Consider the following 12,276-nt stretch of genomic DNA (forward strand, 5'->3'; position numbering starts at 1 on the left):
GACATTCGGCCCAAAGGTTAAAGATCAAATATATAGTTTTTCCAAAAAAAACCAACGGCAAACACATGTCGAGTTCCAGTCTCATAAATGATTACACGGTAATATATTAAGAAATAATAATTTTGTGTCTTAATCTTCATTGATGGGTTTGTTAATACTAAATGAATATTTTTTCTAATTATTTTTTTATAGAGAAAAATGAATGCTTATTTGGAGTTTCTTAAGGCCTGTTTGGTAACGTTATTTTAGTAATGTTGTTTGTATTTTTTGGAAATATATGTGAATAAAAATGTGCGTAATCTTGTTTAAAAACGGAAAATATGTTACTAAACTACTATACCAAACAGGGTCTTAATGATGTTTTATATATTTTTTTCTATACTTTTGCCCCTCTAACCTTAACTCCTAACTCTGTACCTGCATTTTCTCAAAAAAAAAAAAAAAAAAAAAAAAACTCTGTACCTGCAAACTCGACTATGAATCTAGTTTACATGAACTCTTGTTGGTTGCTTGTAAGACAGTGGGCATGAAGAGGAAAAAGGGTTATTTTATTTAAACTTCCCACTTCTCAGGAATCTGAGAAACTATGACAAGAATCACAATGAGAAATTTAAAAATAGGGAAAAAATTAGGAAAGAAAAGAACAGAGAATAAAAAAGTGCAGAAATCTGATGAAGAAAGTGGAAGATTATGCTCAATGGTGACATATAGATTAAAAGATTAAAAAGTCAGAAAAAGAGCGGACTACAATAACCGTCAAGATTTCTTAATTGCAATATTTGAAAAAAGAAAAGAAAAAGAACATTACAACCTTCACCTTATCTTTGAACAAAGACCATAGTAGTAGCTAAAAGCAAGAAACATAAAAAGAGCTTTATGGTCGGTGGTTGCAACTCGCAAGATTTTACTAGACAATACTAAAAGATATAAAGAGAAGGCCTAATTAAACCGGTGCAGTTCTAATGTCATGACCAGTATGCTGTGATAACTCTATTGCATCTCCATTTTCTTCCTCAGCTTCACCAGACATTTCCTCCAATGATCTCCCCTTTGATTCAGGCACCAAGAAAGTAAATACCATTCCAAGAAAGTTGACCACACCCAGAATTATAAGTGTATTTCTCACTCCAATAGCCTTTTCTGCATACTGAAATCCAAATGCACCAACCATTGCCCCAGCTTTTCCAGCTGCGGCTGATATACCATGACATGTAGACCTCAGCCTTGCTGGGAAAATCTCGGCTGGCACGACGAATGTGGTGGCATTTGGACCAAAATTGGCGAAGAAAAACGTTAGGGAATACATCACAACAAACCCAATTCGGTTGGCTTTTAAGGTCCAATGGTGGTAAGGAATGGCCAAGGCAAACATGAAGACAGTCATGAAGAAAAACCCCATCAATTGGATTGCGAATCTCCCTATCCTGTCAATGAATGCCACGGTAAACCAATACCCTGGCACAGTGCTGCAGAGAGCTATAAGAGTCTGTGCTCTGGCAATTCTGAAAACCTCATCAAGGGCACTCATTTCCTTTGCCTTTGGAATCCAACCAATGGCAGTGAAAATGTCTTTCTGAAATAAGTTCTGGCTGTAGAAAGCAATATCCAACAAGAACCAAGTAGCTGTGGTTCCAAGCAAGTGAAGCCCATGTCGGCGAAGAAATTGCTTTGAGAACAATCCGAAATCATTTCCTTTGACCTCAGTTTTTTCCTGTTCAGCTTCCAATTCAACGTGCAGAACTTTGGACATATCAGCAGCTGCCTGTTTGGCATTCTTGGCAACCAAAGCAGTATATCGAGCTGTTTCGGGCATTTTCATGCGCCAATAATAAGTAAGCAGGGCTGGGATTGCACCAAACATCACAATTATGCGCCAGACATAATCAGCTTGTGGACTAGTGGAGCCAATTGGGTCATATTTATAAGGCAAGGAAGGGTATTTGGCCTTGAAAGCTGCAGAAATAAGGATAGCAACCATTCCACCAGCCAAAATCCCAAAACCTTGCATTGCAAACACTGCAGCAATGAAGGCACCACGAGTCTTCTTGTTGGCATACTCAGACATTATAGTAGCGGAAAGTGGGTAGTCACCACCAATGCCAAAGCCAAGCCAGAACCTGAAGAAGCAAAGTGTAGCCATGACAGCCTTGGCATCTTTGCCAAAGGAAAGGCCGGAGGCAATTGAGCAAATCACCATGACCATGAGAGTCAGTCCATAGACACGTTTACGGCCCATTTTGTCACCAAGCCAACCAAAAAAGAGTTGGCCTGTAAGGGTACCACAGAAGGCAACACCATTAACAGCAGCGGAGACATTTGAGGGCAAAGAGCCTGGATCAGGAGAACCTTCCTTGTAGTAGTACAAGCGGCCCAGCAGTTTTGTCACTAGAGAGATGCAAAATAGATCATATGCATCTGTGAAAAAGCCCATCCCAGCAATCACAATGGCTGTGAAATGGTACAATTGTGTTTTCGCAACATCAAGAGCATTGAGCACTTCCATTTCCTTAGCCATGACTGGTACTTCTCAGTTCTCACAATCTCTTGCACCTGTTCAAACCCCCTCACTCTTTAACCTGAAAAAAGAAAAAAATATATATCAACCCACATATGACAAAACAAAAGTATGAACATGTGATCCACAAGAGTCAGTCGGCGAGTTGACTCAGCCGAGTGTGGACTGTTAGACTCGTGTGTTGTGACCTGTGACTGTGATTGTGAAACAATCACAAACATAAAATAAGAGGTAATTGAGAAGACGACAAAAAAAGTGGCAGATATTTTTCCACTGCTGTAGAATTCAAATTTAAGGGCCATATGACTAAGAAAGAAACAAGTGATGAGAGACAGCTCAAAGAAAATAAGCCTTATAAATTGCGTCGGGACATAGAAGCCTTATATATATATATATATTTTTTTTTTTGGGTAAATGGGCATAGGAAGTTTTTTTTTTTTAAGCGGGCATAGGAAGTCTTTGAGTCGATAAAGCAATACCACAATTATCAACTTATGATGAAAGCAACTGCTAAAACATTAGTTGCAGCACCTCAAATCAAGGAACACATTGATTATCATAAAGTTTTTCTTTTACACACACACATATATATATATATATATATATATATATAAATATCTATATATCTCGGAGGTCGGAGGCATGAGCCATTCAGATCATGGTTTAGGCCAAACTGTTTCTGGTTACTTCTTTTGAAAGTACAATCTTCCTTAAAAAAAAAAAAGTACAATCAGCATTCATGTTAGCTTATGCAAAATCAGCATTCTTATTTTAAAATTTTATTTTTTAAAATACTTGTTGCACCTGATTATCTATTTTATATTTTATTATCAAATTTTTTGATTTTTTATTATTATTTATTTCTTTTCACACGCAGCAACCATCATCTAATTTCTTCCTTCACCCTCATAAATGCAAAGAAATTAAAAAAAAAAAAAAAAACTATTTTGCATAAGCAACCATGTCTCTTAAATTTGAACAAGCACGGTAACAAAATCCTATTTTTCATTACCGGTTCATGATTTGATGGTGGTAGTATTTGGCTTCATCAGCTATATTTAGTTCTTATGCTATTTTAGCATACTTGATGCAAATGCTTATTTGCAACTTTCATTAGAGATAAGATTAGATGAAATAATTAGCTTATGGAAAATGGAAGGCCCCCCTATGCAGGAAAAGCTGCTATCAGACAGCGAATATGGTTACTGAAACCAGAGGCAGAGGACCCTAGAGCTCTAACCAAGAAGACAAAAGAAATTAAGTGAAGGACCAGAAAATCCCACTCAAGGAAATTTACACGAAAGTTATACGGTGATATGTCCAATTCAAGTTCATAACAACATCCTTCTCAAAATAAAAAAACAAAAAGAGTGTTCATAACAAATACATACATATATATATATATATATAATGGGTCATATTAATGAATAGTTTTAAGACAACTGTTAATAAGCTCTTTTAAAGAAGTTTTTATCAGCTTTTATAGTAAATTGAAAAAGATGTTAAAATATATATTTTTTTCTTTTTTTATAAAATCTTTCTGATTCATTTTTTTTTTCTTATAAATTTTTTTTGGTTTACTAACAACATCTTCATATATATATATATATATATATATATATATATATAACTTCTAAATAAAGTATATATAAAGAAGGGAAAAAGCCTTAAAAGGGATTATATTCCTAATTTTTTTATATTATTTATTAATAAATATTATAAAGATATTCATTAACTAGAACTCTTAAGAAAAAGAAAAAAAAAAAAAAAAATCCCTTCCACTGATTCTAGTACTTATTATTTGTTTAGAATTTGGTGGGACAGGTTAAATAGGAAAGGTTCTGGAAACAAAACAATAAATGGTATACGACAGGTGGTTAAGAAATTATCATGCCCCTAGAATCAAAACAGGAAAGAAAAAACATCTCGTGAGAAAAGTTTCTTTAATTTTCTTACCAACCAAAGAGAAAGGAGAGGAAAAAGAAAAATAGAAAGAATACCCTGGAACCTCCTGAACAAGAACAACTACAGTCTACAGACCTACCATTCTCTTCTAGAATTACCTTATTACCCATTCGAAAAACAAAGAAATTCTTGATTTTTGAATTCCCTTCTTTTTAAGCGATCTTTTGAACACTGGACATAAAAGCAAAGAAAGGGCACCCAAACACAGCAATTGTAACCCGCTATATATCTACAAAGATTAAAGATATGTATTTTTGATTAAATCTTATGAAACATACCTCTAGTAAGCTAATAAAGAACGCTTTAAAAGCTCAAATCCAAGAACATTAAAACATTGCGGCCCCAGGAAACAAAACAAAAACAGGTCAGGTTTTTCATTATGGCCCACTTGAAAGGCAGGACACACACTACCTCCACAAAACTAAAATGAAAAAGAAAAAGAAAAAAAAAAAAAAGAACCAACAACCAAATATTGACAAAGTTTTATATGAAATCATTGAGGAAATAAATACCTTACTGTTACTGTTAACTGAGAGAACAGTGATCCTCTGCCTTCTCTACCTATCCTTTCACGCACAGGAACACATAGTTAATGCAAGCTCTAAAGGAAGAGAGACAAAGAGAAAGAAGAACAAGAAGATGACAAAGAAGAAAATAAAGTTAAACGTTACGACTTACGAGTAGTATAAACGCTGTTATAAATTTGTCAGTGAGAGTTTACAGTTCAGAACTGAGGAGAGAGAAAGAGAGTGTGTGTTGGAAAGAGTAAACGGAATACGGAGGGAAGCCCGGGGAAGTGTACGTATTTAAAGAGAAATTTCTAGGAACTGTTAAAGTGGTTATCCAATTCATTCCATTAATAAAATGTTATTATTTACGTAAATATAATATAATTTAAAGATTTATTATTATATTTTTCATGTTGATTAGGAAGTTGACTTATATTAATGGCATTATTTTATTAGTTAGGAGTATCACTTCACTAATACTTTTGATAAATCTAATAATTTTTTGTATTTAAAAACGCTTGCTTAATGCACTAACGTGTGTAAAATGTACAGTAGTAAAAAGGAATTTAACAAGCATATCCTCCGATTCTTACTATTGTAAGAGTGGACCATCTCTTGGATAAAGATTAAATTCAGTACTCTTGTGTATCAAACCCGTTGAGGTATGGCTACCGATCAAATATTTGACACCTATCAGAATGGAAGGTGATTACCAATCACTATGCTCCTTGGAGTTCTCTTTTGACTCTTGTTTTGACTCTTGCTAACAAGTCATTTTAATCTTTGTTAAACATCACTTTTGGTCCCTAATGTTTGTTCAATTTTTCAAATATTAGTCCCTAGAATTTCATATGTAGCAATCAAATCATTGAAATTTGTAAAATGATCCAAGTTACTCCTTAATATTTGCTCTATTTTTCTACTTAGTCCCTAGAATTTCTAAATTTTGAAAAATGATTGCCCCATTTCCCCTCTTCTTTATATCTTTGTCCTTTCCCAACATTTTCTCATTAGCCAAACATGAAATAAAGAATTATTCAACAAACTCAAGTTTAGAAAATCGAAAATATTCTTTTATTATTACACATGGCAATAGTGAGCCATTATGGTGATCATGTGGAACTTTTAATCCACCCAGAGTCCTATACTACTAGCGTGTAAGTCTTAATCTATATAAACCTTTTTATTGTAAATATACCTAATCACATGACACATTTGTGACTCCAATCACTAAACTGAAAAATTAGGCAACTTTGAGGACAAAATGTGCTATTTATCCCTTTTAACTTTGAACAAAATTCTCCATAATTGAATTTGCGTAATCTCTTGTGGCAGTTGATATGAAAGTTTATTGAACCTTTTTTGGGTTGGCAATAGGATAGATTGAGGTTCAAACCCTATTGTTAGGTATATTCTTTAGGATATCTAATTAACCCTTGATTTGAACTTGTGAACAATATTTAGGTAATTTATTCTTGAAAAGGTAGTGATTCGCAAAATAGCATTAGCGGGCTGATTGAGATAACCTGGTTATCATTCATTTGAACAGTGGATCAATATTACCTAAATTTTGCCAACAAACATTCAAGGAGGCTTATTTTAAATTATATTTTTTCTCCAAAGAAAAAAAAAAATGTAAGGCTTATTATTAATCTACTTATTTAACATGTTAATTTGAACAAACTTTAAGATATCTGTGATTTGGCTTGCATAAAAAAAAAAAAAAAAAATGTAAGGCTTAGGATTAATTTACTTAACCATTTGCTTGACAATTGGCCTATAACTTATGATCACCAAAATTTTATTTGATATTTTTTGTGGCTGAGGGAAAATCTGTAGAACAAACCTCCAACGTCACTGTCCAATTATGAACAGTAATACATGCATGACCACAAAAAAAGAGAGAGAGAGAAAAGAAAAGAATAAGAAGAAGAACAGTAACAAATGCAAATAATAGTAATATTTTTTTAATTAAGTTATATCATGGTGAAGTTAAACATAAGTAAACAATTGACGTTTTCGAGTCCCCAAGTCTATTGCAATCAATCAATCATGCAAGACTTGAACAATGGACAATGAGATAATGTTTCATATAATTATATTATATAAAATGTAAATGAATAATTCTAATATAACACATTTTCATACTTATCTTATTATAATTATTTGTCACTTTCACGTGGATTTTTTTATCTACTATTCATAGTCAATCATATAGTATTAGCAGAGACTAATTAGTTGAACTTGAACCAAATATAATCATTTCTTCAGAAAAAAAAAAAAAAAAAAAGGAGAAAAAAAGAAGTTATAATCCATGATCATAATGACAATATATAAAATTGAATAATATAGCATAAAGGAGTAGGACGAATAATTAATGGGCCACGCGGTGAGCTCTATCTACAATGTGTCAGTAGAATTGGGCCCACGCGGTTCAACTTTGATGGCGAAAGTCCAAGTCAACGAGTCGTCGGAATACAAATGCTGACTTTGAGGAAAAAGGAACGGTTGCCTTTGGCCCATATACCCTCATTTATTTGACAAAGTTTGTGCGTTCCTCGGTGGGTTAGGTTAATGTACTAACTGTGACAGAGATATTATATCCCTTGGGTTTGGGGATGAGAAAAACTGGATGCTAGCCTATGCTAGTGGATGGTCCAACTCAAATCCCATGGGCCATGTTGTGTGAGATTCTAGAATCTTTATACCAACCCAGGGGTTTAAATTAATTCTAATCTTATCTATATATATATATATATATAAAACCGAAGCTTTTAGAGCTTCCACATTTTTTCACATCAGCATTATTAAAAAAAAAAAAGATTATTAAAAAAAAAAGTAAAACCCTTTTCTGACCCAATAACTATTTCTCCAAAAACAAACCCGATAAAACCTATTTCTCTCCCTCAAACGCAAACGTATCTCTCTCTATCGTTCCCCCCACTCCTCTTCTACCTGTGGCTCTGCTACCCCAGATAGATTCTATTCTACAAAAAAAACAGAACCGCCGCATCCAAAAAAAAAAAAAACACAGAGTCGCGAAACGCCGAGACAGAGATAGCAATTCTCTTTGATTTTCGGGTCGTGGCCTACTTCCTCTCAAAAGGTAATTCTCCTCCGCCCATAAACACCGCTGCTGATGGGTTCCTACTCTTTCTCTGATAAAAAAAATTCCTCCACCGATGGGTTCCCATTCTTTCTTTGATTTTTTGTTATACGTTTTCAAAATTTATAATTTCAGTTGGCTTTGGTTCTAGATTTAAATTCAGAAATTAGGGCTTAGAAAATAGGATTCTGATGTGATTGATTAAATGTTTTCGTTTATATATATATATATATATATATATATATATTTTAATTCATCTCTTTGGATTTAAATCATTTAGTTTCTTTGCAGAGATGAAGTGGAATACTCTAATTTCATCACAGCAAAGGTATTAATTTCTTTTTCTAATATTCTCTTCAATTATGGTTTGTTGTCAAGTTAGGAATTTTAGTTCATACCCCTTTTCCTCTCTAAACGGGCATAATCCAAAGAACCCAACGACATCGCAAATTGTCTTCTGGAACAAATCGATCTTCCTTTTATTCAAAACATACAAAGTCTTCCATATGTTATTCAAAATCCAATTTTGTTTGACAAATTCACCAGCTTTCTTGCTTTTTCTCTCTGTAATTCTCTCTTTCTCATGTTTTTGCTAGTATAATGGTTGAGAGAATGATGTAAGAATCGGTATCAGAGAAATTAGAATCAATGAAAATTAAAGGTTTGGTAAAAATTTTATGTCTATTTTGTTAAAATCCTCCCCATCACCCTAAGTGTTTGACAGAATGTCTCAATGAAATTGAAATCTTTTTTTTTTTTCTTACCATGTTGTAATAATGAAATTCATTCTCATTTAAAGTTGCTGCAAAATATGTTTGTATGGCATTGTTACCGTATTGTTGGAATTAGAGATAAGTCAGACTTCATCTATTTGTTTTTTCCATACTCTATTCCTATTTTATGGAGGACTTTTGGATTGAACTTTCAGCTTTAGCTCATGATTTTTGTAGCAATCATCAAATGTTTTTTTTATAGCCCAATTTAATAGGTGTCTCTTTTCTTATCTTTGGGTTGCTATTGACGGCTATAATAAATTTTTGGACTTGGATATGTGACTTTTTGTTAGAATAATACACTTATTGGTATTTGATGCAAGTTTCCTAAAGTTTAGGACTTTTGGATTGAACTTTCAACTTTAGCTCATGATTTTTATAGCAATCATCAAATGTTTTTTTTATAGCCCAATTTAATAGGTGTCTCTTTTCTTATCTTTGGGTTGCTACTAACGGCTATAATAAATTTTTGGACTTGGATATGTGACTTTTTGTTAGAATAATACAATTATTGGCATTTGATGCAAGTTTCCTAAAATTTATGTTGGTTGCAACTTGGATTCTTATTGTTGTTAATTGTTCTGCTGATAGGTAGCACTTTGATTTTCTTGGAAGGATTGCAAAAATATGTCTTTAACTTAATGGAATTCCCCGTGGGATGTAATGATAGTGTTGGGCAGTTAGGGAAACAGCACTTTTGAAATTTAAAAGGGGTATGAACTAAAATTTAAAGAATTTTTTCTTTTAAAAATTCTGTCATACTCTACATTGTTATACTTATCCCTTTTTCATCGCAGGTGAATTTTAGTTCTTTTAAACTTAATCATGTCACTTTAATTTTCAAGTTTTGTTTTCCCTCTTATCTGTTCTGTTATTTGTAAGGGGGAGTGAAATTGAGGAATTTTGTCGGTTTGATCTACTTTTGGTTTTTTGGGTTACTATGGTTGAATGGTTGGCCTTTGGTTCAACGCCCTTAAAAAGGGGTTTTTAGCAAATTTTTAATTGTGTAGTTTTGGTATTTGATGTCCTCCACCGTAAGAATTCTCAGTTTATGCTCTATTTGTATTAACATGAGACCTTTATTATTATTATTATTTTATTTTTTTTGGGGATTTAATTAAAGTTTCTAGGTTATCTCAAGCTTTGGTTTCATGTTTAGTCTCTATTTATTTTGTATTTTAGTTTGACCGAATCTTCTTTAATAGTAGCATCTTGATTTTTGAGGGGTTTTATTTGATTCTTTGTTTGGTTGTAGACCCCAGCTTCTTTTCCAACTTCCTCCTTTAGTAACCCACGGATTATTTTCTGCTTTCTGTTATGCATAGCGAAAGACCAAATCTATATAGTTTAGAAGCTGTCTGCAAATCCCAGCAATAGCAAAGTGAAAAGGTAGAGCTATTTAAGATAGAAATTATGAGAAAATTTTACTAATGATAGAAGATTTTCTGTTGTGATTATTTAATGCAAATTGTTGGTATGGGTTGCAGTGAAAAGAAAGCTATGAGTAATGGACATAGACATGAGTTATTAAAACACTAAACAATTGTATCTTTTTGGTGGTTTGCTATTGGTAATTCTTTTCTTCACAATCATGCTATTGTTTTCTGTTTTTTAATTTTTAATTTTTATAATAACAAACATTTATAACTAAGGCATTGAAATATTTTGTGCACACCATGTGTTTGATAAAATGCCTTGCTTACTCTTGCATTAGTTTGTAGCCACTTTATGGTTTGTACAAAAAATATTCTGTTTGTACCCAACGATCGGAAAAAAATATGTTTTGCCAAGTCATTAAAGGATGAAGAAAATCTTAGATGTCAGTTCTGCTAAATAGCCAATGTACTTAATCAGTAGATTTGATTTCAATTGCCAGATTTTCAATTGATATAGAAATAATGGAATGATGGATTGTTGTTCTTTTCAATTTTTTTTTATAATGAAAGCCTTATGGTCAAAGCGCAGTTTGTCAACGTTACTTTCAACTTTCAAGCATTCAAATTTAGATAGGTGCTTGGTAGAACTTTGTTTCTAAGGTATTTAATTCAATGCATTGAATAGTCTTTTTTCTTATTTTCTGCCAAATAATGCAATGGCTTGGTATTCAAACTAATATTTTCAATGCTTCATTCTTTGCTCTCTTTTTATTTTGAAAATTTTTTTCCTGGGCTGAATGAGTTGTCCTCTATTAAGGTTACAACTGAGACATTATATAGCACTTACATCAATTCAAATGCCTACGTAAAGCTTTAAATGAATCATTCTTCTTTTTTCCTTGCTTTAGCCTCTTTTTCTATTTGCTAAGATAGAGTAAATTTGTGGTTTGTTGACAGTACTTGCTACATGCAATGAGAATTACTATAGTTCACAATCGAATGAGTTTTACCATAGTTAACAAATGAGTTTCTTTTGGAACATCTGACTCCTCCTGCCAACAGTTTGAAGCCATGTCATATCATGTACAACAATGAAGATGACAATGGGAGAGATATTTTCCAAAGATTATATTGAAATTTTATTGTTTAATAGATTGTGCTGATTTTTTTTTCGACCCAATTCTTTTTATGTAAATAATTATATTAGAGGGTACTTGTGTCTGTTTTGTATTCTATATTTGATTGAATTGTAGTTTAGATGAATCTTTGGGTTTGGAACAGGATATGGAGTTCATACATAACCCATTTTGGTCCTTAATTGTATTGTGGAAAAATTTATTGCAGAGAGATGATTAGAGTCAAAATAATTATGCTGCTACGACAATTCTTATAATTCTTTTCAATTAGAGTATGAAATTGAAATTTTGAAATTTTTTTGCCTGTTCGTTGTTGGTGCTTCTAACTATTGGAAAATTTCATTTATTGTTGTTTTCGTTATCAACCTGTTCTATTGCCAGGCTTACCAAAAAACACTTTTTAAAGTTTTTTTTTTTTTTTCAATTTATTGGAAATATTGATTAATTCTTAAGATTTAATTCTTCATTTTATTTTAAACTTAAGTTTGATTTCTATTTTTCATTAAGTAATTTAATGTTTCATCTTTATACAAAATAGTTTTCCCGTGCATCGCACGGGTTAGCAACTAGTTACTAATAAAAGAATTCTGATTTTGTTACAACACATGCCACATAATTAGTTTCACATTTGCATTTACTCATGTACACAAATAATACATCATAAATCTTTGCGTACAACAGCGGATATATAGTTTCTCTCAAAAAAAAAAAAAAAAAAGCTGATATATATATATATATATATATATATATATATTTTGAAAGAGTTTCAACTTATGGCGTTCGCTCTTGATGATTACTCTTTGTCATTAAACCAATACACCAATCAATTTTTGGTGTAAGCAGGGATTGAACCCTAGATCTCTTATTCAACCATCAGAGACTTTACCACAGATACA

General features: G+C 32.4%; 1 protein-coding gene and 1 long non-coding RNA gene across 3 annotated transcripts; one reads left to right on the plus strand and one right to left on the minus strand.

The window, feature by feature from the left end:
- Positions 1-745: 745 nt before the first annotated feature.
- LOC126688642 (low affinity inorganic phosphate transporter 1-like) lies at positions 746-5,265 on the minus strand. 2 transcript variants are annotated; one of them, XM_050383412.1, is made up of 3 exons: positions 5,159-5,265; positions 4,993-5,041; positions 746-2,576 (listed from the first exon to the last, which is right to left on the minus strand). In XM_050383412.1, exon 3 carries the CDS (start codon positions 2,513-2,515, stop codon positions 944-946), a length of 1,572 nt encoding a protein of 523 aa, XP_050239369.1. In that variant the 5' UTR covers positions 2,516-2,576; positions 4,993-5,041; positions 5,159-5,265; the 3' UTR covers positions 746-943. The 2 variants fall into 2 exon arrangements, with proteins under 2 accessions (XP_050239369.1, XP_050239370.1); XM_050383413.1 differs by lacking the exons at positions 4,993-5,041; positions 5,159-5,265 and adding an exon at positions 4,759-4,781.
- A 5,095-nt stretch (positions 5,266-10,360) lies between these two features.
- LOC126688644 (uncharacterized) lies at positions 10,361-11,622 on the plus strand. The gene is made up of 2 exons (XR_007644323.1): positions 10,361-10,438; positions 11,202-11,622. It is a non-coding gene; the product is annotated as an uncharacterized LOC126688644 (long non-coding RNA).
- The last annotated feature ends 654 nt before the right edge of the window (positions 11,623-12,276 follow it).

Source organism: Quercus robur, chromosome 6, assembly GCF_932294415.1.
Source record: "Quercus robur chromosome 6, dhQueRobu3.1, whole genome shotgun sequence".
In the NCBI taxonomy this organism is placed as follows: domain Eukaryota; kingdom Viridiplantae; phylum Streptophyta; class Magnoliopsida; order Fagales; family Fagaceae; genus Quercus; species Quercus robur.